Source organism: Vulpes vulpes, chromosome 13 (assembly GCF_048418805.1).
Source record: "Vulpes vulpes isolate BD-2025 chromosome 13, VulVul3, whole genome shotgun sequence".
Taxonomy (NCBI): domain Eukaryota; kingdom Metazoa; phylum Chordata; class Mammalia; order Carnivora; family Canidae; genus Vulpes; species Vulpes vulpes.
The window spans coordinates 62,633,279-62,660,436 of NC_132792.1; the positions used below are offsets into that span (position 1 = coordinate 62,633,279).

General features: G+C 34.2%; 1 protein-coding gene across 5 annotated transcripts in view; it reads left to right on the forward strand.

The window, feature by feature from the left end:
- Positions 1-27,158, forward strand: part of ARFGEF1 (ARF guanine nucleotide exchange factor 1) — a 141,392-nt gene that overhangs the window by 101,412 nt on the left and 12,822 nt on the right. For all 5 annotated transcript variants that reach the window (XM_072734598.1, XM_072734597.1, XM_026012191.2 and 2 more), the window contains 14 exons: positions 565-693; positions 1,579-1,737; positions 1,984-2,134; positions 7,161-7,251; positions 12,047-12,087; positions 12,177-12,346; positions 12,694-12,845; positions 12,985-13,157; positions 13,951-14,111; positions 15,065-15,195; positions 18,231-18,360; positions 19,443-19,578; positions 19,662-19,800; positions 21,455-21,527. In XM_072734598.1, the coding sequence (XP_072590699.1) occupies positions 565-693; positions 1,579-1,737; positions 1,984-2,134; positions 7,161-7,251; positions 12,047-12,087; positions 12,177-12,346; positions 12,694-12,845; positions 12,985-13,157; positions 13,951-14,111; positions 15,065-15,195; positions 18,231-18,360; positions 19,443-19,578; positions 19,662-19,800; positions 21,455-21,527 (1,836 nt within the window). The remainder of the gene's footprint in view (positions 1-564; positions 694-1,578; positions 1,738-1,983; positions 2,135-7,160; positions 7,252-12,046; positions 12,088-12,176; positions 12,347-12,693; positions 12,846-12,984; positions 13,158-13,950; positions 14,112-15,064; positions 15,196-18,230; positions 18,361-19,442; positions 19,579-19,661; positions 19,801-21,454; positions 21,528-27,158) is intronic.

Genomic DNA, 27,158 nt, shown 5'->3' on the forward strand with positions numbered 1-27,158 from the left:
TGGTTTTTGCAGCTTGTAACAAAGAAATATTTTATCGAACTATATTTTTAAGTATTGGCCAACTAGAAACCAGAGATATCACTGATGTTTCAATGTAAAATATTTGACTATAAAAAAATGTAAGGCTAAATGGTGTCCAGGGAACAAGTGTAAAGAAAAAGAATAATGTAATTATTGCAAGTAGAAAATGACTAAAAGAATTTTCTTAGAAATAAAGTGTGAAATACTGCAAGGGACAAAGCTTACAGAGAGAGATGAGATCTGAAACTAGGGGTAAGACTAATATCAACAGTTCCCATTTCTTATTGACGTTAATAATTTATAGATGCTGTGCTCAAAATATACTTAATGTCCTCTACTGAATTTGTAGTTTTGCTGTCCCACTTATTTAAGCCCAGGCAACATTATGTAATTTTTCCCCAGAAAAACTCAATTGCTTTTTTTTAAGAACTGCCTCAAATCATTTATTATCTGAAGCTTTTGATAACTATTAATATATTGCTATCATAAAATTTAATTATCACTTGATGCTCACTATATAGTTTAAATTTTTAATTTTTCTAGTTGGCTTGGACACCTTTTCTGGCTGCATTTAGTGTGGGCCTGCAAGATTGTGATGATACTGAAGTAGCCTCTCTTTGCCTGGAAGGTATAAGATGTGCAATCAGAATTGCATGCATTTTCAGCATTCAGGTAACAAAGAATTTTGCCTTTGTAGCCAGTCTGGAAAACGTAAATTACTTAGGTCATTACTATAATTAAAAATATTTTTTGTGTTTGACTTACTAAAAACCTAATCTCAAGTTTATGATGGAATTTAAATTAATCTAATATTTAAGTTTCCAAGAAGCTGTGACAGAAGGGGTAGCTCTATATTGATGCATCTGGAATTCATCATAATAATTTGGTTTGCAATTTTTTTTCCTCTATAAAATATTAGCTCTATCCAGAGTTTCTAAGACTCTGAATTTTTATGTTAATTTGAATATCTTACTTAAATATGTTGCATGTTCATACTTACTGAATCATATTTTTTCCTACTTATGTGCTTATATAGATTACTTTATAACTTCACTTAAACCTAGGGAAAGTTATCTTGAAGAGAACTAAGTATCTAGTACTTACTTTTCATGAAGACAAAGCCCTTCTAGTAACTTAAATATTTTGATAATAAATTTTAGCAAAAGCTTGTTTTAAAAAGAAAAACCCATTTCACATTTGTTTATGAATGTGGCTTAAAAAGCACAGCCTAACTGTAGAGAAAAAAATGAACAAATTTACAAATCAGGTTTCTGCTGGTCTGCACAGTACTTGAAATATAAGCACTCCAGGAATGCTTTTTATTATATGAGTTCATTTGTTGTCACTAAAATCTCATCTTGATTTGACATCTCCATTGCCTTAAATTTTAGAAATTCGTCCTTTTCTACTTCGTTTATAATCTTAAAATAAATAAAAACACTCTAGTTTGAGGTATGTAATTTGTCAGTTAAAAACTTAACAAGTAAAAAGTTAGGGAATTAGAGATCACTCTATTGTGTTTATAACAATGTAAGTGTACTTTTCTCTTTTTTATAGCTGGAAAGAGATGCGTATGTCCAGGCACTAGCAAGATTTACCTTACTTACAGTGAGTTCTGGTATTACTGAAATGAAACAAAAGAACATTGACACAATAAAAACACTTATCACAGTGGCTCATACAGATGGAAATTATTTAGGAAATTCATGGCATGAGGTATAAGCTCTTTATTTACAACTCTGTAATTTGGTTTATAAAATGACTTAATGCTAAATATTCTACCACTGATATGCTTAAGTTTTTTGGGAAAAATTAACTTAGTACATTCAGGATACATTTATTTAGCTTTTTATAATGTATAATGTAGCCTGTATTTAAATCCTGGCTGCATACACTAAAGTATTGTTGTGAACATTTTTAACATGGAATTTAATTCTTTTTGTTGTTTTTTTAATAATGAAGATTCTGAAGTGCATCAGTCAGTTGGAGCTTGCACAACTTATAGGAACTGGAGTGAAACCTCGATACATTTCTGGAACAGTACGAGGCAGAGAAGGATCTCTTACTGGAACAAAAGATCAGGCTCCTGATGAATTTGTGGGTCTGGGGCTAGGTGAGAAATTTTTAAATTATTTTTATGAACTATCAAAGATTATTAACTTGTTCAAAATATGTAAGTTTATTGTAGCAGTGAAACACAATTCGAGGGACATGATAAAATGCCATTTGACTAACCTTATGGAAAAGCAGGAAGACCATGTAGAGAATTAGATCATTTTTGCCCGATCTAGTTTGCAATATTAAGTTACCCTTAATATAAATCTCATAGTTGGTGGTAGGAGAAAGGTACAATTTAAAATGATTTGTTTTTAATGCTGAACAGGTAACTTAAATGAGTGAAGGCTTATATAAGATGACAAATAGTTGGGGCAACTGGAGAAAGCATTCACATTCAGATTTTCTAAAGGCACTATGCAGTTCTTACCAATTCTTATACTTGTATAGAAACTTTCCCATGGTTTGTCTGATTGGTGTGGCCAGGAACTTGCAGATTTAACACAGTAGAATAAAGGAAAATAATAGTGAGAATGGCTACAGAAGAACTAAAGATAATACATTTTTAGTCCTAATGGAAAGCATACCACCAGGGAAGAAGCAGCATTTAGACTGTCTTTGGGGTTTGAATTCTTTTGTACATCTTCCTTACTGTGTACAAGTTACTTTCACTCTCTGAGCTTTGGTTTCCACTTCTGCAAACCAATAGAAATACCTACCTATAGAGGTCTTAGGATTAAATAAAAATGTGTATAAATGGCCTTAGTACAGTGGCTGGTGTATTAATGGTTTGTGGATTGTTCTCTCTTCGTTTTCCCCACCCCACTTCCGCCCAAGAAATCTAGAGGCATGATTTAAGGAGAGCAGGAGCGGGGGAAAGAGCAGAAAAAAAAAATACATATCTGAAATGAAATCTAAGAATATTTACCTTTTAAGGTTTTTCTTTTACTTTAGTACTATATCTCTAGATATAGTCTTTTTGTCTTTTAGTGATTTCTCTGTTGTTCCTCGCAGTAAAAATTCATAAGAAATACAAAAAAACTTCGTGTTTGAAAAATGATCCATAGAGAAAGAAGAAACACCAGGACCATGTTGTGCCTTCAAGTCGAACTAGGGACAGTTATTTGCTAGTGATATTTCAACTGTGGCAGCCAGCAGTGCAGTTCTTACCCCAGGTGTATCTTAGATGCTCTGGTTCTGGGAGGTGAAGGTACAGACCTAATAACTTGGTTACCCAGCAGGTTTTAGAACTGGTGAGCACCTTCATGGTGACTTACATAACCTGGAAGTGTGATATACAGTTGAAAAGTATTTACCAACAAGTGAAATGAATGTGCCTTGATTCAGTAACTTTTGAAAGGCTTTTTTAAATTTGTTTTTTTGAAAAGGGCTTGGGAGTATAGGAATGCTAAAATAATAACAGGTGCAAATTGCCAGGGCTTAATTTTGGTATTTTATTTTTACACTAAAAATAAAATACCAGTGGAGTATTTTATCTTCTAAAAGTTTTAGTCAAAGAGAAATAATGATACTTGCTGATATTGCTTCCTAGTATACATGAAAGTAAATTAAAATTAATTTGATCATTACTGTTGAGCTACTTAAGTTGTTAGGGATGAGATAACCTACCTTCTCACTTCAGGAAAAGGGAATTTACGTAAAAATAAACACTTTCTGGATCTGGAAATGAAATACAAAGTTCAGACTTCCAAGCCACTCAAGCAAGCAGCCATATTCTTCATCTGTCTATCATACTTTATCTAGATTTCATCTCATGTCATCTACTTCCCTTTCTCACCTGCTCCATTCTCCATTCATTCCTGATTGATTAGGTCTCTCATTTTTGAGTCTATAACCTAGAGGGATTCATTCTGTTGATTTGGCCCCTGTTGGGCAGAGTATTACCTTTAGGCCATTTCATTGGTTATCGGCTAGCCCAGTGTGGCAGATGTCCAGCTCTGTCCATCTGTGCCCTGTCACTTACTCAGGCAACAGAGTTTTTCTTCAGTAGGATGCTGTAGTCAGAATTCAAGCTAGAAGAATATGTAGTCCAGACGTTGGAGGAGATGTAACTGTGTGTGTGTGTGTGTGTGTGTGTGTGTGTGTGTGTGTGTGTATGGTTTTTAAAAATAATATCCTCCTTTATTGACAACATCCATCTCCAGGTAGTCCATGTAACCACATTAATAGAGCTGAGTGGAGGTTTATCGGACATTCTGACTGATATGATACAAGTCTGTATTTCTACTTTTTGGAAACATGAAACTTTTAATTATTAAGAATACATAGCATATGATTATTAGAATTATATGCATACTATTCTTTTAAGGTGTATATCAAAGTTTAAAAATTCAGTGGTTTGAGGACACCTGAGTGGCTCAGCAGTTGAGCGTCTGTCTTTGGCTCAGGCCATGATCCAGGCTCCCCGCAAGGAACCTGCTTCTCTCTCTGCCTATGTCTCCGCCTCTCTCTCTCTGTGTCTCTCATGAATAAATAAATAAAAAATCTTAAAAATAAATAAATAAATAAATAAATAAATAAATAAATAAATAAAATTCATTGGTTTTGTCATATAAATCTTAAGTGAATATTCACACCTACCTCTTTGTTCTTTATCTGAATATTTGTGTTTTTGAGTAATTTGATTGGTAAAGCTGAAACTATTAGCCTATCATGTTCCAGTGTTATACAGAATTTTGAAAGATTTCATGTGCTTTTAAAATAGGTTCTTTGGATTGCTAAACATTTTATATATTTTTTGATTCTTCTAAATATATTTATTAATGATTACAGATTATTCAAGTATAATAAAAGCTCTTAAATATAAAAATAAAAGCTTTCTAGGAAAGACATTCAAATAATATGCAAAGGAACTTTTGTGGTGATGGGCATTACTTTTTCTCATAGATTTTTTATCGTTAAATTCCTGTAGTGTGCTAATGTGCTTCAAGTCCAGTGTTGCTTGACCCTATTTCCCTAGGTACCCCAATTCTCTGTCGCTTATTTTAGGCTTTCATCTTTGTTCACTTGTATTAAATAGACTCTTTTAATTTGTCTTTGTAGCTCTTGTATCTCTTCCTATTTCACTGTGTTTTACAGATACTACCAGAATAACTTTTTAGAAAATAGGTTGTATCATGTCGGTCTTCTAAAAGGTCTGTTGTTCCCTGTTTACAATCTTTTTTTTAAAGATTTATTTATTTATTTGAGAGGGAAATAAAGCAAGGGTGGGGTGAGGGACAGAGGGAGAGGAGCAGACTCCCCATCAGGCAGTGAGCCCGACATAGGGTATACCCCAGGACCAAGATCATAAACTGAGCTGAAATCAGGAGTCTGTCACTTAACTGACTGAGCCACAATACAGGTGCCCTGTATTGTTCCGTTTTCAAAAGTAGTACATTAAACATAACAGTCAAGGTTCTTCACATTTTAATTTTAGCCCATCTTTCCAGCTTCATCTCCTTACTACTATTCACTCCCTTCTCTCTCATCCCCAGCCAGATCCTCCATTATGGCTATAACCAAGTGTGTTAAAATGTGTTTGCTTTCATCCTTCTGTTAGTTTACATATGCCGCTCCTTCTACCTAAATTTTCCTTTTGCCTCCTTTTCTACATGATCATCCTTCTAGGTCCAACTTGAATAAATATGTCATCATATATGAAACCCTTCCATGAGCTAACAATCTTATTCTCTCTCGCCTACCAGAATTAGTTGTATTTAACAAAACTTTTATTATATGTCATTAGTTTTATCTTAGTGATGAAGTAATTACTACGTTTTACTAAAGTTGGTTGTAAGTCTGTCTCAGTCTGTCTCTCCTCGTAAATTATAAACTCTCTGCAGTCAACAATCACATCTTTTTCACATTGTTTAGTTCCTGGAAGAGAATTTAAATTCAGCTGCTTTAAATAATATCATCTATTGTGGCTGCATACGTAAAGGCATTTAGTGAGTGATCAGTTTAGTCAACAAATACTTGTTAACATCTGCTTTAGACTTAATATTGAGTGAGGTTGATAAATAACAACAAAAAATTTGTATGACTTGGTTCCTTGCCTTAGGGAGCTTTTTGTGCTGAGAAGGCAACATCAACACACCTATAGTAATTTATGAGAAACTATATGGAAGAAATCCTGATTTGACTGTTATTTAAACAAATGCTTAGTTCAGGGGAACAATGGGAGGAATCCTTCTTGAGAACTCAAATTGGGTTTTAGATAGTTGATGGATAGACTGAACAGACATATAATGGCTAGAATGTTGCAGGGTACTGCCTTAAATGCTAGGCTTAAAAACTTTTTGCTTTATCCTGTAAGTAATAGTAAGCAAAATGAATGTGATGATATAGAAAAATTAACCTGACAGGAGACTGAAAAGAGAGATTGAAGAGGGGAAAAATTAGTAGCAGAGAAAGCAGTCCGGAAACTGTCCATAATCTGGCCCTGAAATTATAAGACTCTAACCTAAGTAGGAATGAGAATGAAGGAGTGATACCAAAACAGGTCAAAAGAAAGATTTAATGACTGGTGGAGGATAATTGGGAAGTTAAGAGTTTGAAAACTGGGAAAATTGTTTTTGCTGTCTGGCATAGGGAACCAGTTTTTGAGGGAAAGAGAAATGGTTCCTTTGAATGAGAAGATATTAGAAAATACAGGTAAAATTTCCAGTAAGTGTTTGTAAATAGAGGACTAGAGATTAAATGACAGGGAGATCTAATGGAATTGAGAATCATCCTAAGGAAGGTAGCATTGGAACTGCAGTTAGTGCTGTTCCTTAAACATTAAGTGAAATTATGCCTACTGTCATTAATTTTGTGATCTGAATTCTCAGTGCCCCTAATTTGTTGATCTCTGAGCCCAGTTTGTCTTTATAACCATTCATGTCTATATGCCACTTAATATAGTTAATTAAACACATTTGGCCTTGATATAGGTCACTGATGCTAAAAAAAAATTATTTACCAAAAGCTTGCTTTCTTTCATTAGGAAAATAACTGATTTTGGAAGTATGTTTTAGAAATGTAAGTGTATTCTTCCACTGAATTATTTTCAGACTGAAATGACTCTCTTTTATGTGTGGTAGTTGGAGGAAATGTGGACTGGAAGCAGATAGCAAGTATTCAGGAATCCATCGGAGAAACCAGTTCTCAAAGTGTTGTTGTTGCTGTAGATAGGTAAGGTATTTATTTTATTCCCTTTTCAAATGACTACTGGTTTAATTCTGTAGCATTTAGGTACATTTTGCTCAGTAGTGGTAAAGAAAAAAAAAAAAGAAAGAAAGAAAGAAAAATCATTGCCAAAATAACTTTCCTAAAGTTACCTAAGACTGTATTGTGATATATGGTGATTTAGGTGATGAAGTACCTATAATTTTGCTCTTTAGATCTTGAAATATAAGGAGATAAACAGTATGAAAATTTAACTTAAAATAGATATTGGTGAACATTAAGAAAATGGTAATCTTGATGAAAAAGAACACATTTTATTTCCTTTATAGAAAGCTAATTGCTCTTATTATCCCTATATGAAAATGGAATGTAATCTGTCTTTCAAGTCCTATTTGATATAAGACTGCATTATGGGTAAATGAAGGATTTGCTGGCAATTCTTATAGTAAGCTTCTTTGGAAAGGACTTTGGAATTTGTATATTATATACATTATCATATTTAGTTTGTTTTCTAAAAGTAAGCCCGTACTAAGTATTCCTTTGAGATTAGCTTTTTCTAGATGAATGCCTATATATTTGAAACTTAACATTTTACAACACTGACATTTAAATGTATTTATTACTTCTGATGAAACTTTCAGAAATATATGCATTTTTTTCTTGGTGCTTGGAGACTTCTGCTAATCCAGAATTATTTCAGATAAAACTTAATGCTCTAAGTACAGACTGAACAAGAGTATTCAGTGGCTGGTCACCATGGAAATATTCCCTGCAACTTTTTCCTTGAAAAGAACTCTTAATCTCCACTTGCTGACCCTTTTTTTTTTGTTGTTGTTGTTGTTGTTGTTGTGAGGGAAGGAGGTCATTTGCCTTTTCCCTGTGAAGGCTGAAGAAAGATTGCATATCCTTTTATACCCACTATGTAACTTGAAGGCTTACCATGTGCTTGGCACTTTTCGAAGTGCTTTCTATGTATTACTTCATTTAATACTTACAGTAACTTCATGAGATGAGTATTATTATTGTCTTTAATTTACAAATGAAGAAACTGAGACAGAGGAGGCCTAAATAATTTGATTATCCCCACAACTAATTTTGACCTGATTATTGTTGCAATAACTGTTTCACCCACAGAGAATTAGGAGGAGTGATGTCAGGACATACACTCAGGCAGCATATCTATCTCTTGAGTGTATACCCTTAGCCTCTCCACCACTCTGCTTGCACGTACAACTGGAGAGGAGTGTAATAATCTGCTCTTCTGACAGGGTAACTTGTTTCCAAATGATTTTCTTGCCTTGCAAAAAATCCTCTTTACTATCATAATGAGAATCTCTTCAGGCAAGAGTTAACATTTTACCTACTATTTATTTCCATAGTTTATTTTGTATGACCATACCCGATTCTGATTTATCCATCCATCCACTTTTTGTTGCAGGGAGACATAGAATTCATTTGAATAAATGATATGCCTCTCCATTTTAAGAATTTAAGATATTTTAGAGAAGTCTGAAACAAATTGTTAGTACTTTGTTGTCTCAAATTCGCCATCACCAGATAACTTCTGCAAACATAAATCCAATGTCCAATTTGATATAAAACATCAACATTTAAATTTTAGCTTATAGTAAAAGCATTAAAAGTTATATCTTTGAAAAAAAAAAGTTATATCTTTGATTTACTATAAGATACTCTTGTGTGATGCATTTTACTTTCTCATTAAATTTCTTCTGAATTTCTTTCTCAGTATCTGAGTATATTTTTATATGTAATATTCTGACTCTAATTCATAAGCTAAGTCAGTTAGATAACCTGGGTAATTCAAGTCAGTGGTGCACATAGTCTTAGGCATCATCCTGGAAAGTTCTATACCTGTCCTGCAAAAAAATCATTTTCTTGTCCTTAGGTTTGTTCTGAATAATCTGTTATGACAAGTATAGAAAATAAACATGAAAAATCATAGTAATTCTTTTTGCTTAATTATTTATAGCTTCTGTTTCTTAAGAGAAAAAAACATGATTCAATTAAAAGTTATTTTGTGTAAGAATAGATTTTATCCAGGAATGACTTACTGCTAAAAGTTTAAAAAAAAAAAAAAAAAACAGTACCATAGTTTTTGTTTTTATTAATTTTAAGCACACAGATCTAGCTTTATATTGGCCTATCTCACACTTTGGAACATTCCATCACCTATCAGAAAATACATGTAGCACATCCCCAGTTGTGTTTGATCATAAATATCCTCCAATTAGGTCTAAAAAACCAGTGTTACCTTATATTTTCACTGTGAAAACTTTTTACATGTAGTTTGCCTTTGCATTGCATACAGTTTAAAGTTTATGGAGGTCCAGAATCGTCAGGTTTTGTCAACTTTTTTGGAGGGGGGTGGGTATTGCTGCTTGCTTTGCTTTCATTTTGTGGCTGGAACAGTAATCTATCAATTTGTTTTCCTGTTCTTGCTTTTAAGGATATGTCTTTTAATAATAACACACAGGATTCTCGTGCTTCTGTCCTTTGCTTTTTGTACAGGGAATGCAGAATCCATTTCATACACTGATTTTATGAAATATAGCTCTGTTCTCTTGCCTTAGTTTATGAAGGCTTAACTTTACATGCCTCCACAGACTGCTTTGCTCTACCATATGGCTTATCTGTAGTGGAGCATGACTAGAAATAAAGTGACCCCTCAGAGGCTACCAAAGTGAGTAGGAATTGAATGCCTTTTTTCAGGATGTATGCTCCTGAAATAAATTCTGTCATCCTGAGTCTATAAACTTGTCTGCTACTGGTATTTCTTTGTCCTTATTCTCCATGATTTCAGGGCCTTCAATTTGTTGCTTCTTTCCCATGTAGTTGTATATAATCTCCATCTCTGCCACTACTCTTTGTCATTAGCTTCCTTCTCAGTTTAAAGAAAATTTTTTTCCTTCTTCCTTTTCTTGCTGTTTCTCCTGTATACTATTTAGTTTTACCTCTGTGGTATTTTTTTTTTTTAATAGCCATTGCCTATGAGAATATATGTGGTTTGAGAAATCACCTAATGACATTTATAATGTGTACTCTAGCTATTTTCATTTTTGTTTATGCAAGAAGTTGTAGGCTTTTTATATTTTTAATTTCTGGATCCAGTCTAACCACTGGATTAAATGGGGTCTTATTATTCTATTCCCTCCCCGACCCCCATGGTATTCTCAGCTAGGTCTTTGAATTATTTTGTTGTACTGACAAGAACAATAGAGGAAAACTTAAAATATTCCTTTAGCAGATCAGATTCTGAGTCATCATGTTGTTGGTTTTTAGGCTATTTTTCCTGTCTTGTATTTGTTACTCATTGCCAGGACACATGGACAGACATTCAAGGGCAGTGAGGTTAAAAAAATCATGATATACTCACAGCATGGATATAGTAGACATTGTAGGAAAAAAACAATATACTTTAAATGTTTATGTTTTGTTATGTTTATGTTTTCAGGTAAGTGTGAGGCAGTGTATCAGAGTAATAAAGAGGGTGAAGTATATCCATCCTGATTTGTTTTGTTGTTGTTGTTGTTGTTGTTGTTGTTGTTTTATCCATCCTGATTTGAATCTTGGCTGTAGCACTTACTAGTTCTGTGACTTTAAGGAAGTTATTAAATATCTTTGTGCCTCAGTTTCTATGTTTATAAAATTAGAAGTATACTAGTTCCTACTTCACAGGGTATTTGTGATTACTAAGTGAGTGGATATATATTATAAAACACTGAGCACCCACTTTGTGATTGTTGGTAGCTATTACTGTTACTATGATTACATTTATTTATTTGTTTATTTATTTGTTTATTTATTTATTTATTTATTTATTTATTTATTTATTTATTTAAATTTATTTTAGAGAGAGAGCAAGCAGGGGGGAGAGGCAGAGGGAGAGAGCATCCTAAGCTGACTCCACACTAAGCACAGAGCCCGACACAGGGCTCAATCTCATGACCCTGAGATCATAATTTAAGGTGAAACCAAGAGTCAGTTCCTTAACTGATGGAGCCACCCAGGTGCTCCCAATTCCTTTATTTCTAAGCTTAATATTTGACCTGCTCCTGCCTTTACCTTTTTGCCATGCAAGTCCTATAGTACACAATGTAAATTGAGGAGTCTCAGTTTACTCTTGAAGGTACATTATACCTTTGGTTACAAAACCAGGGCATGGTTAAGAATATAGACCTTGAAATAAGACTAATAGGTTTATGCTGAAGTCTTTTATGAAACTTCAAAACAATGAAAAAGCTCAGTGAAGAAATCTGGGCAAAGCTAGACAGGACAGCTTAACTATAAACATTTGAATTTTCCAAAAAAAGTTATTTAGCCACTTCTTGGTTAAATATTGGAGACTGTTTGCAATTGCTTGTAATTTAACATAAATGAGTTTTCTAATCAAACATGTTACCTGAAAAACGAAGAATTTTTCATCTTAGGACATGTTTATTGCTAGTAGATAATCAGGAAGAATTGAAAAAATCCTCTGTTTTGCACTGTGCCAATTATCATTTAGTTTTACAATTGATATTTTTCTTATCCTTAGAGTCTTGTAAGCTACTAATAAAATTACAACAATATATTCTCAATTATATGCAAAGGAGGGAGGGAGGAACATCCAAACTATACTTGTTATTAAATGATATGATAAAATACTAATTTGACTGCCTTATTCTTTGTTACCTTAAACCAGATTTAAAGTAGCAAGTACCTCAGGCTACTTACTTTTTTGAATTGATGAAACAGACATAGGACTTTATAAATTTTTGAATTATATGTTTCTTTCCTTTAGAATATTTACAGGGTCTACAAGGCTAGATGGAAATGCTATTGGTAAGTATATATATTTATTTCATTTATAATTTTTTTGGCTAAAAGTCTTGAAACTTAAGCTAAACAATGTAAATCTATTTATATTATAGTGGATTTTGTCCGTTGGCTCTGTGCCGTGTCTATGGATGAATTACTTTCCACTACACATCCAAGAATGTTTAGTCTACAAAAAATAGTAGAAATATCATATTACAACATGGGAAGAATAAGATTGCAGTGGTCTCGAATTTGGGAGGTTATTGGCGATCATTTTAATAAGGTATTTAAATAGTTATAAGATTTGCTTACATTTATAATTTTAAACAATTCCTTATAATCTAATTGAGACTTTTTCCTTTTCTAGCTTTTTTAAATTACATTTTTGTAATTGAAATTAGAAAACCCTTTGAATCCTTTCTTTTTAGAAGTGATTGCTGCAGGTTTTAAGAGTTTAGTTAAAATATGTTTCTCTTGTTGAGAAATTTTGTTACTACACCTAGTGCCTTTGTGGAGAGTCTTAGGATTTACCTATCTACACTAGTCATTAGTCATATATTTTTTCTAAAAAATGAAGAAATAGATTTTCACTGCTGACATTAGCACCCTATATTTCTGTTGCCATTACAGGTTGGCTGTAATCCTAATGAAGATGTAGCTATTTTTGCAGTAGACTCCTTGAGGCAATTGTCAATGAAGTTTTTAGAGAAAGGGGAGCTTGCTAATTTCAGATTCCAGAAGGATTTCTTAAGACCATTTGAACATATAATGAAACGGAACAGGTATTATATTTGTTGAATTGCTTAATATCAGAAAAATACCTTATTATTTTCCACAGCAGGGGGAAAATCAGAAGAAAGGAAAAAAAAACTGATGGGTTTTATCTATATGCATATCCAAGCAATGATATTAATATTTTAGGTCTCCAACAATTCGAGATATGGTTGTACGGTGTATAGCACAAATGGTTAATTCTCAAGCTGCTAACATTCGGTCTGGATGGAAGAACATTTTCTCTGTGTTTCATCTAGCTGCATCTGATCAAGATGAAAGCATAGTGGAACTTGCATTCCAAACAACAGGGCACATTGTCAGTGAGTATTCTTCTGGCTATGTTCAAGTTAAAAAAATAATACAAATGTAAAATCAGGGGTCTATTCTATGTTTTAAGTTTACCAAGTTTTGCCTATAGAAACAGAGTAAAAATAATGACATATTGTTACTACATTATTATAATTAACATTCATTGAATGTTTACTGTATGGCAAGTATAGTATAGTAAGCACTTTGAATGTGTTTCCTCTGGTCTTTACAACTCTATGAGATAAGTAGCTTCATTATCCCTTTTTAAATAGATCAGGAAACTGAAGCCCAATGAGGTTAAGTGACTTGTATAAAGTGCATCATGGGGTTAGGATTCAAAGCCAGGGAGAGGTTTTTGAGTGCTACATTACAATATTATGCCACTACATTACACTAGCCTCTCTTGACTATAAAAGAGAATGAAATCCTGAGGATATAGGTTAAGCTGTCTGAAAGATAATAATGATGACCATTGTCATTTTTCATAGATTAAGAAACTGAAACACAGATAGTTTGAACATAATTTTGTATATTCACTCAACAACCGTTGATTCAGTACCAGCTGTATACCATCACTGTAGTATGTGCTGGCTTTATAGTGTAAAGAAAACACAGACCTGTGTCCCTCTCCCCACTACTCAAGACAGTCAAATAAGTGGTAATGAGAGACACGAAGCCTTGTCTGTTAGACATCAGAACCCTTCACCTTTAAGCATGCTTTACATCTAGGGATTGGTGTTTTTTGGTACAGTTAGGAATAATTGAAAAATTATAATTATTTTGATATATTTCCCACCCTTTTAGCTCTTGTGTTTGAAAAACACTTTCCAGCGACCATTGATTCTTTCCAGGATGCAGTGAAGTGTTTGTCTGAATTTGCGTGCAATGCAGCTTTCCCAGACACAAGTATGGAAGCAATTCGACTTATTCGTCATTGTGCAAAATATGTATCTGATAGACCTCAGGTATAGCATCATTTAGTAAACAAAATTTTGCTGAGTATTTATTTCCAGTCTGAGATTGAAGTTTATTGGTGAATTGAGGGGATATGAAGCATTTATTTTTCAGTAAACCCCAAAATTATTTGAGCTTGATTCTGACTTAAGTAGTTAGTAATGATAGCTATCATTTATTAAAAGTATCAGATGTTTTCCTAAGTGTAATGATAGCTGTCTTTTACTAAAGATGTCAGGTGTTTTTCTGAGTGTTTGATGCGTATTAACTCATTTAATGTTAACTTTATGGGGATATAGGTAGTGTTATAGCCCAATACAGGTAAGGAATCTGAGGCACAAAGGAGTTAAAAATTGTGTCCATGATTGCAGGGCTAGTAAAGGAGATCTAGGGTTTGAACCCAATCCTATGTTTTTAGCCATGAACCCATACTATTGCTTGCGTGTTGTACTGTGCCGCACTGAGGTTGACTGTCTGTGGATGAGTGTGGGCTTAAGCACTGAAATAAAAAGTTGAATTGGCAACCTGGCTGCCAACCTTAACTTGCATATCTGAATGTATCTCTGTAATTGTCATCAAGAGAAGTGATTCATTACAGATTTGGTAGTAAGATTTTCTTTACTACATACAAATGTGGATGTATGGGGTGCTTAGTACTTTTTTACATATATTGACTCATTTGACCTTTCACACTTCCCAGGGTGGCTTGTATGACTGCATGTGTCATAACCAGGGAAATAATAAAAATGGAAGCCTAATGTAACCTGGTGAATAGAGTAATACAGAAAAGCTGATCACAGAGTTGAAACTAAAACCAACTTCAGCTTTAGTGCAGTCCTCTTCATAGGCAGTTATAGTCTTAAATTGCTCACTTTTGATTTATAAAGCATTCAGAAAGATTTTTGGAGAAATAATATACAGGTTTTATGTTTTGCCTTAAATATATCTACCTTTCTTCTTGAAGGCTTTCAAGGAGTACACAAGTGATGATATGAATGTGGCACCTGAAGACCGGGTGTGGGTGAGAGGATGGTTTCCAATTCTCTTTGAGTTATCCTGTATCATCAATAGATGCAAATTAGATGTAAGAACCAGGTAACAGTCATTGCTTGTAACTATAATTTTGAAAGGCTCATTTTGACTTAACTTTTCTTATGTGAACATAAGTTTAGTAGTTGAAGGCCATAAGTCCATAAGTCATGTGTTTTATCACATATAGTAATTATTTGATAGGCAGATTTAAAAATGTTAAATGGAGCAACAGTAAAAATAGAAATATTACTTTTCCTTTAGATTATAGTCTAGCATACTACTTTGAGTTTTAGCTTTTTTGTAATAGTTTACACATTCTGTCTTTTCATACATTTGTTTCTAATTAGAAATTGAAGTTAGTGGGAATATTTATTTCCTGATGAATGCTAGAAGAATTTCCAAATGCACATCCATGGTGGACTTTAGATAAAGAACCATTTCTCTTTGAAGACTGGTCAGTAACACAGTTTTGAATAATGTAGGTCTATTAAAAAAAGAGATGAGCTCTTTCAAAAGTATATTCTTAAGAAAAGATCTATATGAATGTGTAGTCCATTTGTAAAGAAACTATTATGCTTATAGTATAACTGGATAAGCATTCAATACACACTTCTTATGTTACAGCTCCTATCAATCCCATAGTAAAATTTTTATCCTACATATTTTACTGCCAAATTGAAATGACTGATTTCTATATCCTATTACCTGTCAACAGGTGCTTGAGACATCATGAGTTCAATTATATGTTTTTAAAAATCTGTCTTTTATGTATCCCATCTTCCTTTTAGGGGAGAATCAGTCATTTGAGCAGTTAACTTTATTGGATTTTCTAAAATTGGAAAGAGTAAATACAGACTTGTAACATATCAATGATAGACCTATAATGAAAGAATGAATCTTTCCTTCTTCCCCTTATGCCACAACCCCCCTCATCCCCATCCAAGGTGGAATTTGATACATATCCTAAGAAACTTCATTTTTATTTGTCATAACAGAAATTTTTATGAAATTAGGTAAGTAATCCAAAATAGGGCTCAAACCTTGGGAATTTGTCATAGAATTTAGAAATCACAAGACATTGAGAATTGTTTGGCAGTGGACCTGTTAGGAACTTGATAAAATTCACGATAGCCCCTGACTCATGTAAACTAAATTATTGAGATTTACAACTTTGAATTGTCCAGCCACGTCATTGGAGCAACTAACATACCTGACAGACACATCGTATAAACTTGGCACCTTCTCCTTGCCCTTGTTTATTTGTAGAAATTTATTTGATGAGGGACCTTCCTCCTTTATTAGTCTTTGAGCCTCTCCTTGTCTGGGACCATCTTGCTTTCCTTCTTGCCATATCCCATGTTCAGATTATGGATGAATTCTAGTTGTTAAAGAAAAGAGAAAACATGTATTCTAGTTAGTAAAGGAGAGGAAAAATATGAGTAAACTTGAGCAAAGTTTATCATATGAGTAAACTTTTTTCTTATTCCAGGATTGTAAGGGCTGATATTTAGATTACATTTTAAAATGTAATACCAGGGCAGCCCCTGTGGCGCAGCGGTTTAGCGCTGCCTGCAGCCCGGGATGTGATCCTGGAGACCCGGGATCGAGTCCCACATCGGGCTCCCTGCATGGAGCCTGCTTCTCCCTCTGCCTGTGTCTCTACCCCTCTCTCTCTCTCTCTCTCTCTCTGAATAAATAAATAAACCTTAAAAAAAAATAAAATGTAATACCACAATTTGTATAACAGTTTAATTACATAGTACTTTCACATGTGTTCCCATTTGATTGCCTTAAAATTCTATAAATTTAGGGTTGGTTAATTAACCTAGGGTGTCAAATACTCTTTTTCCCTGTACCAGCAACTTAAGTATTGCTTTCAAAAAGATTTCTGGAATAGTGAAAATCCTTGGAAACCTCTGTAGGTCTGTGTTTGATTTGTGGGCCATGAAGAAACAGGATTCCCACATCTCCTTACCCCTAGCTCTGGGAGTTAGCATCCAGTTACTTAGAGTGGGAGGAAATGGATTTCAGGCTCAAGAAAAGGAGGAAGAGGGAGCCTTGTTTCATTGTAGGGGGAATCATGAATTTCAACAGGCTTCTCCCAAAGCAGAGAATGTATTTCTTCCACGGGAATTTTCTTATTATGGCTCCTTTACTTTTTCATTATATACATTAGATATCTTACAGATCAAATAAACTGCTGTGAACTCGCTGTACTAGACTGTTATAATATGCTTTACACGTTTATTTAACAAATGTTTATTTGGAGCCTGCTATGTGCCAGACGTGTATTAGGCCCAGAGGTAACATAGTAAATGAGTTGGACTGTGAACCAATCCTTATGGAGTCTTTCAAACATTTTGTTCTGGCTTACCGTCAGACCTTTTCAGAAATACAAACCTTTTCTAAATGGAAGGATACCAATTTTGCTAGAAAAAAGTAGCATATAGAAAGATTACGTTTTTTAATGCATTGTTATAAGAAGGGATTATTATTTAGAAAAAGATATTAAGGAATTAGGAAGGCAATGTTGAGTTTTAACTTTAACACTTAAAAGACAGTGAATGTGATACTGAGCAGTTTATTTGTTCAGTAAACACTCTGTGCCTCCTGAGTGAGAAGCACTCCTCTATGCCTAGGATATAGAGTAGGAAATAAACTGCCCACATGAATATCGTAGTGGATCAGTTTTATAAATCCTTTTCTTCAGAGATCCTATATGAATAATTACAGGGTTAGCAAAAAAGTCCTATAACTCTTTGTAAAAGATTTCCCAGAAACTAATTTTATGGTGATCATTCACAATCTTTAATTTTATTTACAATCTTAAATTGCTGGAATGATGAGTGGGAATGGAAGAAAAATGAAATAAAATATTTTAAGGCTAAGGCCTTTGGAATTTTTTCCTACATGACGCATTCCAAAGAAACCTGTTCTATAGCTGAAATTTCTTAAAACTGAATATCTCGTGTTAGTTTAAAACCAGCTTTAAATTTTTTCAGTAGCTTTATGACCTCTAAAATCTATTTTAAGAGAATCTGATATGGTATACTTTTTTGTATTGTATTTTTTTTCCACTTGTGTTTTTATCATTTTAGGGGTTTAACAGTAATGTTCGAAATAATGAAAACTTATGGCCACACTTATGAAAAACACTGGTGGCAGGATTTATTTAGAATTGTTTTCAGAATCTTTGACAACATGAAATTGCCAGAACAGCAGACAGAGGTAAGAGAAAAAAATTTTCATTTGACACAGTCAAGTTAAAAGCGTTCTTAATATTTTCTCTAATAGTTTAGTAGATCAAATCTTAAAATCTTAAATCTTTCAAAAGAGAAAAAGTTCCTAGCAAGTTTTTCATTGTAATAAAAAGTATATCTTTATAAAGAAAGAAAACTATTTGGGCATAGAACTGAGTTATAATGAATTGGTTGTTTTTTATTTTTGTTGAACTTCCAGTTTCTTCATTTTAATATTGCTACAACTATAGACACCAATAACGTTTTTTAGCATTCATAGCAACTTCTTATTCTGAAGTGAGTAAAGAATACATAGTATTCTTTTGTTTCTTGTATTTCAATGTCTTTTACTAAAAACCAATTATAGTATGCATTTCATTCAATGTAGGGAGAGAGCTTCAAGTTTTCTTGTTTTGTCCTATACAACTATATTAAATGCAAACATTAGAGACTCTCTGACCTGCAGGAAGTTTTACTTTAGATCTGTGATTTTTAAATCTACAGGTTGACTCTTACAGAAAACATTAATAAGTAGACATATGTATATGCACTGACACAAAACTGTATATGAAAATTTTATCAGCGAGTCCAGATTAGTCCTTTATGTATTTGAGAAAAATAAATTATTTAAACTTATTTTGTACGGCCTTATTTACCATTTGTAGTATTTTCAAGTAACCCTACTTCATGAAAGTTTTATTTTAAATTTATGCTAAACCCACTTGGTTAAATTCTTATTTCCCTTTTATGTTCGGTCATATTGTGGAGCAAGGCCAGCTGTTGATATTCATGCATATTGTTTGAGAAGTCATAATGTTAGTAGCAAGACAATTCAGTAGTAATTTTTTATAATCAAAAATAATGCAGAAAGTTATTTTACACATAATTTGTTACAGAATAACAGAGAAAAATCTCAGATACTGAGTTGAGGTGAATGTAATATTCTAGAGGGAAGTAAGCGCTCTGAGAGGAACATGGACAGGCTTAGCTATTAAATATGCAAACATATTTCTTTTTTAATACTGGTGGTTGACAAATGGTCTTACCTTTTAATGACGTTTTTTCCCTTAGAAAGCGGAATGGATGACTACAACTTGTAATCATGCACTTTATGCGATCTGTGATGTATTCACCCAGTATTTAGAAGTACTCAGTGATGTACTTTTGGATGATATTTTTGCTCAACTATACTGGTGTGTGCAGCAAGGTAGGTCTATAGCAAATAGTGACACAAAGTGTTAAATATATGGCCCTGGTGATATATAAATGAATTGCTCTTTTCTTTTCCAGACAATGAGCAGTTAGCACGATCTGGTACAAACTGCTTAGAGAATGTTGTTATTCTGAATGGTGAGAAATTTACCCTAGAAATCTGGGATAAAACTTGTAACTGCACACTGGATATCTTCAAAACCACAATCCCACATGCGTAAGATTTTATACAACTTTATTTGCATCTTAAATGATAGACATAAAAAGCTTGATAGTAACTAGTGATTTTTTTTTGACAGATTCTTTTAAAAATACCTCAGTGTTCCATGAATTTTTATTTATTGCAAATTGGACTCCTGTAAACCATTAACAAATACTTGTACTAAATTCTTTATAAACCAAACACTTTAGTCTGATTGGTCATATGGTCATTGGTCATGTTGAAGTGATTCTACTGTAATAGGGTTTTATTTATCCAGATTAAAGCAAGCAGTGGTTTTGAATTTAAACAACAACAACATATATTTCATTACTATGATTTAATAATTTAAGGAAAATTTATTTGCAAGTATATTTTATAGTTAATTGTCATCTTCTAATGAATTAGTTCAAAATTGAATTGTAGTGAAGGAGTAGTTATCAATGGGGAAACTAAGATGTAGTCTTGCTAAATGACTAATAGCACCTGGATTATTTGTAGGACATACTTCAGTTTACTTCCCTGCTCAACCTTTGGGGCTCTCATACCTACACAAAGTTTTACTTTAGATCTGTTTAATAGGATGTTTTAAATCTGAGTTAAAACATCCGTAAGTAGAGACATATGTATGTACTGGCATAAAACTATATGAAAACTGAGTTCAGATTTTTAAGCATCATAAACTTTTTCATGACCTGAGTTAAATATGTGTTTGCTAGTATGATCCCCTTGTAAGTATCCTAATAAGACATTGGAAGTCAAACGCACCTCTAGGAAAGCAGCCTCTAGGTGAGTCTACACAAAACAGACAAATACTGGTCAGTTTTTCTTATTTTTTGGTGCACGTTTTGTTGGAACAATGTACTTGACAAATAATCCATTTTTGTCAGAGTTTATTTGTAGCCTTTATGTCAAAAGACAGTCCGAATTCTTGCCTAGCTATTGTCCCTGTGAAATCTTAACAAAAACCAGCCAGGCTGAACATTCTTTGTTTTGTTTTTAGGAACTGCTTCTGTTTTAATTTATTGAATTACAGATTCAAATGAAGATGCATGATCTTAAAGATCATCTAATAAACATTTCTTAATAGAAAATAACTGCACCAGAGTTCTTTCCATATTGAATTGAAATGTATCTACCATCTGTCTACTCCATTCCCCAGGAGCTCCTGCTTCTCAGAAGCAAGAACTTGGGCCTTAATCATCTTTCTATTCCAAGTACCCAATCCAGGGATGGCAAGTTAGTTTCTTCTTTTGGGCCAAATTTCGTTTCATTTATTTTTATACATTTAAAAAATATAATCTAAAGAGTTCTACCAATTTTTGAAAATTTTTCTCCAACTTTTCTCAGTCTCACTTTAGAAAATATTTAATGACAATACTTAGAAAAAGTGAGTTTAAAGCTTTTGAAACTTTTCAGAAGTGTGTTGTTGTTTTTTTTTTAACTGATGACCACAGTACATTTTTAATTATATGCTAGTTAATTGTTTTCTGGGAATACGTATTTTAAATTTTTTACTAGATTTTTTCAGCAAATAGTTTTTAGCAGTAGTCAGAGGAGGATTATATTGTTTTTGGCATATTCTTACGACGTTTTTATGCCTGTTTCAAAACATATTGGATGTGTCATGTTTCACATTCTCAGTGATTGGTGTGATTTTGATATTTTAAAGGCTTTTAACCTGGCGTCCCTCTTCTGGAGAAACTGTCCCCCCACCTCCATCTCCTGTGAGTGAGAAACAGCTGGTAAGTTTTCATAAATAAAGCAGATTTAAAATTGTTGGTGAGTAGTAATTTTACCTGGGCCAGTACTTTTATGTGAGTCCAGGTCTTTTAAAAAGATGGTGTAAATCTACTGTCCAGAACTCTTAGGTTAAGCTTCATGATGGTAAATTTCCCAGGTGGCTAAAATTTATCTTTGTTAAGTGCAATGAAAGAGGTATTTTAAATTATTTTATAATATAGATGCTCTGAGACATACAGTAAAATGATGTCAAGAGTATTAAGAGGCAGATTTGAGATTATGTAAGGATTTCCATGCCAAGAGGCACCTGGGGACTCAGTTAAGCATCCAGCTCTGATCTCAGCTCAGGTCTTGATCTCAGGGTCGTGAGTTTAAGCTCCACATTGGGCTCCATGATGGGCATGGAGCCTAGTTAAAAAAAATAAAAGGAATAATAAAGGATTTCTTTGGCAAGCTAAAGATATTATTGGAAATTCACTTTAAAATTTGAATTTGGATACAATTTAACCTATAAGAAATATTACAATAACAGTACAAAGAATCCTAATATACCCTTCACCCAGTATATTTGTTTCCTAGGTCTGCCACAAGATTACCACAAACTTAGTGACTTAAAACAACAGAAATGTATTGTTTCTCAGTTGAGGAGGACAAAGACCCAAAATTAAGGCATCAGCAGGGCCACATTTTCTCCAAAGGCTTTAGGGAGAATCCTTCTTTGCTTTTTTCAGTTTCTAGCTAGTGGCTGTTGGCAGTGATTGGCCTTCCTTGACTTGTACACACATCATTCCAATCTCTGCCTCCGTTTTCACATGTCTGTGTAAAGTCAAATCTGTATATATCATATCTGCCTTTCCTTTCTCTTAAGGACAGTAGCCATCTCTTATGTCTATAAGATAAAATATAAGCCATCTCATCTCAAAATCTTTTATTTAATTACAACTTTAAAGACCCTATTTCCAAGTAACCTTCATAAGTGCCAGAGGTTACAGCTTGGATATACCTTTTTGGGGCCGCTGTTCAACCTCTTGCAGTTTACCCTCTTGTACCAAAAATTCATGTTCATCTTTCAGGCATAATATATTCATCCCATCCCAATATTCCATAAAGTTTCAACTCATTATAGCATCAACAAGTCCAGAATCTGACCTAAACATCATATCAAAAGCCCCAGATGTCATCATCACAGTCATCTTGATCAGGTTTGTGGTTTCTTTGGGGGGCACCATCCCTCCCCATGTGTGGACCTGTAAACCTAGAAAACAAATTACCTGCTTGTGAAATACAGTGATGGAACAAGCATAGGATAAACATTCTCATTCCAAAAGGGAGAAATTGGAAGGAGTAAAAGAGTCCTATTCCTAAACAAGTCAAAACCCAGCAGGGCAAATTGAATTCATAATGTTCAAGGCCTGAGGATAATTCTCTGTACCTTGATATTCTGCCCTCAGGGCCCACAGCTTTTCCTGTGCACCTGCAGCTCTGCTCTCTAAATCATTTCTTCTTAAAGGTTAACTTGTGTTTGCAGCCATGTAGTCCATTTTCCTACCTGTAGAATCCCAGAGATCTGATTACCTTCCTTCATTTTATCCTATGTCTGTCCCTTGCAGTCTTAGCTGGCTGTGTTTCTGCTGGTGTATCATTCTTATAATCCCTGTGGGTCGGGTCTCCTATGTATGTCAAGAGGGTTATTCATGGGTCCTTTCTGGATAACTTTATCTCTCTTTCTGGTTTCTGCTGAAATGTTTGAATGGATCCATTGGATCCATACACCTAATCTCTTCCAACAAAAAGTTGTTTAAATCCGAAGAAATGCTTTCATAACAACGAATTTTCCAATTTTAGCATCCTTCAAAATCTGGATAGGCCACAATCCTCCCAAATTTTCAAGTGCTAGTTCTTTTTTGCTTATTAGTTCCTCACACACACATTTTTGTGTAAACACCAAGGAGAAACCAGGCCGCACCTTTAACCTTTTGATTGGAAATATCCTCAGCTAAAAGTTCATCACTTACAAGTCCTACTTTCCACCCAGTAGTACAACACAATTCAGCCAAGTTTTCTGCTACTTTATAACAAATATCGCCTTTCTTCCATTATCCAGTAACATGTTCTAGATTTTCTTCTGAGACCTCACCAGAAGCACTTTTAACATATTTCTGTCCACATTCTATTCAGTGACCATAGGTACATTCTTTTGGGTGACAGAAGAAAAGATTTCTCTATTATGCATTTCACCACCTTCTGCATCCTTACCAGAATCTCATTTAATGTCTGTGTTGCTACTAACAGTCTCTTTAAGACAGTCTAGGCTTTTTCTGTCATATGCCTCAGGACTCTTCTGGCTTCTACCATTACCGAATTCCAAAGCCACTTTGATATTTTTAGGTATTAGTTACAGCAGCATGGTACCAAAATCTGCATCAGTCAGTGTTCTGCCAGAGAAATGGAACAAACAGAAAATATCTATTTGTGTGTGTGTGTGCGCGTGTATATATATGTGTGTGTGTGTGTGTGTGTATACACACACATATATATATATGTTTTTGTGGGTATAATATATGTATGTGCATATAGCTACCTCTTTTTTTAAATTTAAATTTCACAGAATTGGCTATGCAGTTATAGGCGCCAATAATTTTAAATCTGTAGGGCAGGCTGGAAACTCATGGATAGGAGCTACAGCTTCAGAGTCCGCAGGCAGAACTACTCAGGAAGACCTGAGGCCTTCCAGCTGATCCCATGAGGCTTTGGCCATTTTATTGAGGATAATCTTTACTTAAAGTCTACTGACTGTAGATGTTCACCACATCTACAGAGTACTTTCAGGGCAACACTTGCATTAGGGTTGAACTGAGTAACTGGATCCTAGAACCTAACCAGGTAGACACATAAAACTGCATGACCCCATGTTTCTCCAGATGTTATCATTTCACTATGTTTGCTTTATCATTTCCTCCCTCCTTCTTTCCTTTTTCTCTGGTCTCACCCCCCACACACAAACTTTTCAGAATTCTTTGAAAGTAAATTGAAAATAAGATGTCCTTTTACCCTAAATTCTTTAGTGTTTTTCTTTAAAAACAATAACAACACATAACCACAGTGCCATTAACAAAATCAGGAAATTACCCTTGGAACAGTACTATTATTTAATCTGGCTTTACTTAATTTTAAATCCTGGAGCACAGAGGTAGCATATTAGTGTCCATTGATGGGTTTGTCCCCCAACAACTTTTAAATTTCTTAACTAATTATCAATGGCTAAAATACAGATTTCACAGAAAAGTACTGCTCTGAATTTATCTTGAGAGAACTGTCACATCTAGTACATTGGGGCCACATTGCTCCATGATGCTGATCTGCAGGGGTTGTCTGTTCATTACAGATACACCACTTACAAAGTCCTGTTTCAAAGCCTAGAATGAGCTTGCTCCCATTTTTGTTTTTCTTAAATTTGGCCCACCGCCTGCTTGCTTTGTTTTTGCTACCTCTGCTGTATAGTATAGTAGTTTGCAGTATGGGCTTTGATGCCAGACCCAAAATAAAATCCTGGCTCCGCAGTACCTAGCTCTGTGGTCTCAGCAAGTTTAACCTCTGTTGGAGTGAGTCTTTGATGAGAATTAAGTCAGGTAACGCACATAAAGTTGTTGGAACTGCATGTGCTGGGGTAAGTGCTCAGTGCCTGGGCTGCTGCCAGGTTCCACAGGGGAAGCCAGCAATGCTCTTTAGGACCAGCTCATAGTCTCCTATGTGGCTCCTTTTCAGAGCTGTTGCTACTACTACTACCACTTCTTTCACTCTCCTTTCCTTTGCTTTCTCTTCTCTGTACAATTTACAGTTTACCAAGAAATTGTGGTACTTTTCTCACTACCATTGTCAGCTGAATATTTTTGCTGTGCACTAAAGGACTGCTTCGTATTTATTTTTATTTGTTTTTCTCATTAAATTTTTAATGATTCTCAAAATTCTGCGACAGATTTTTGGTCAAGTTGTTCCCATTAAAAAATACTGACTTTAAAAACTAAGGGCTTAAAATTGCCACACGCACAGGTCCACAAAACATTCTCCTTTCCTTTTGAAGGTTTTACAGTGCATTGTTATCATTAGCCAGTCTTTCACTATTACACATAAAGGGCCAGTTGATTCAAATGTTTCTGAGACTGTTCTTCCAACACTGACTGAGGTGCCAAGTATTAGAGATAATACTCATTTCGCATTCTGAGCAAACTCGACTTTACCAGTTCCACCTGCCTTCTCATCCACTGTTTGATGACACCACAGCAGCCATTGGTCTCATTTCATGAAGAGCAAAATGGCCACAAGGATAGTCAGAGAAGCTCTCAACACACACAGGCTTGTCAGGAGCCATATCAATGATTCTCCTTCATTTCAGCAGACGTGCAAACAGTATGACCTGTGACAATCCCGCACAGATGCCTATCCACCACGGATTTGGTGAAGGGACTACTTGTTAAAAATAGAAAAATACCTAGACATTGTAAAAAAAAATTTTTTTGTAGAGTACAGAAGAAAATACGGTAAAAAATGCAAGTCCCTTTTTATACTGCCCCCTTCAACCGCAATTCCAGTATTAATACAGTGATATATGTCCTTCCAGCAATTGTCAGTACATTTCTATGTGTAGTTTTTCAAAAAATGAAATCTTATTTTTGAAGATTGGGAACTAACATTTTGTATTTGGAATATCTAGAGATGTGTCCACTTAAGTACATAGAGTTTTCTTTCATAGGAGCTCCTCCTCTTCCACTAAACGGTCCTTTTTTAACAAGGAGTTCTGGCCATACTCTGTACATAGCTGTTCTAAAAAAATGCACAGATTACCTAAAAATCATCCTTATTTACATTGGTTAATTAGAGAAACTGAGAAAACAATATACCTTTTTTTTTTTTTTAAGATTTTTCTTTCATAAGAGACACAGAGAGAGAGGTGGAGACATAGGCAGAGAGGGAGAAGCAGGCTCCCCTGTGGGGAGCCTGATGTGGGACTGATCCCAGGACCCTGGCATCACAACCTGAGCCCAAAGGTAGACACTCAACCACTGAGCCACCCAGGTGCCCCCAATATGCCTGACATTAAAAAAAATTCCCTCTGATATAAAGGAGAATTTTTAAATCCCCAATACTGTGACCTAGTTTTTGTGTCCATTTAGTTTTCTGGGGAGAAACATCTTAGAAATCATTAGAATGTTCAAAAGAGCATTGACTAAAAAATGACCAGTGTCTAAAAAAATTTAAAAACCAGTGCTTTCAATTGAAACGACTTTCAGTTATATTCAGTAAGACAATGTATTTATTTTATTTTTATTATTTATTTTTTATTTTATTTATTTTAGTTTAGTTTATTAATTTCCCCCTTAAAATATACTTCTTAAAATATACAAGTTAAAAGGAGACATTTGTTTTTTTATAGTTAATTTTAACTATAAACATTCCCTTAAAGGGTTTATAAATTTAGAAGTGTTGTTATATGCATTCTTCCATTTAAGTTTTTATCTAAAAGTATTATAGGGCATCTGGGTGGTTCAGTCAGTTGACCATCTGCCTTGGGCTCAGGTTATGATCCCAGGGTCCTGGGACTGAGCCCTGGAGTCGGGCTCCCTGCTCAGTGAGGA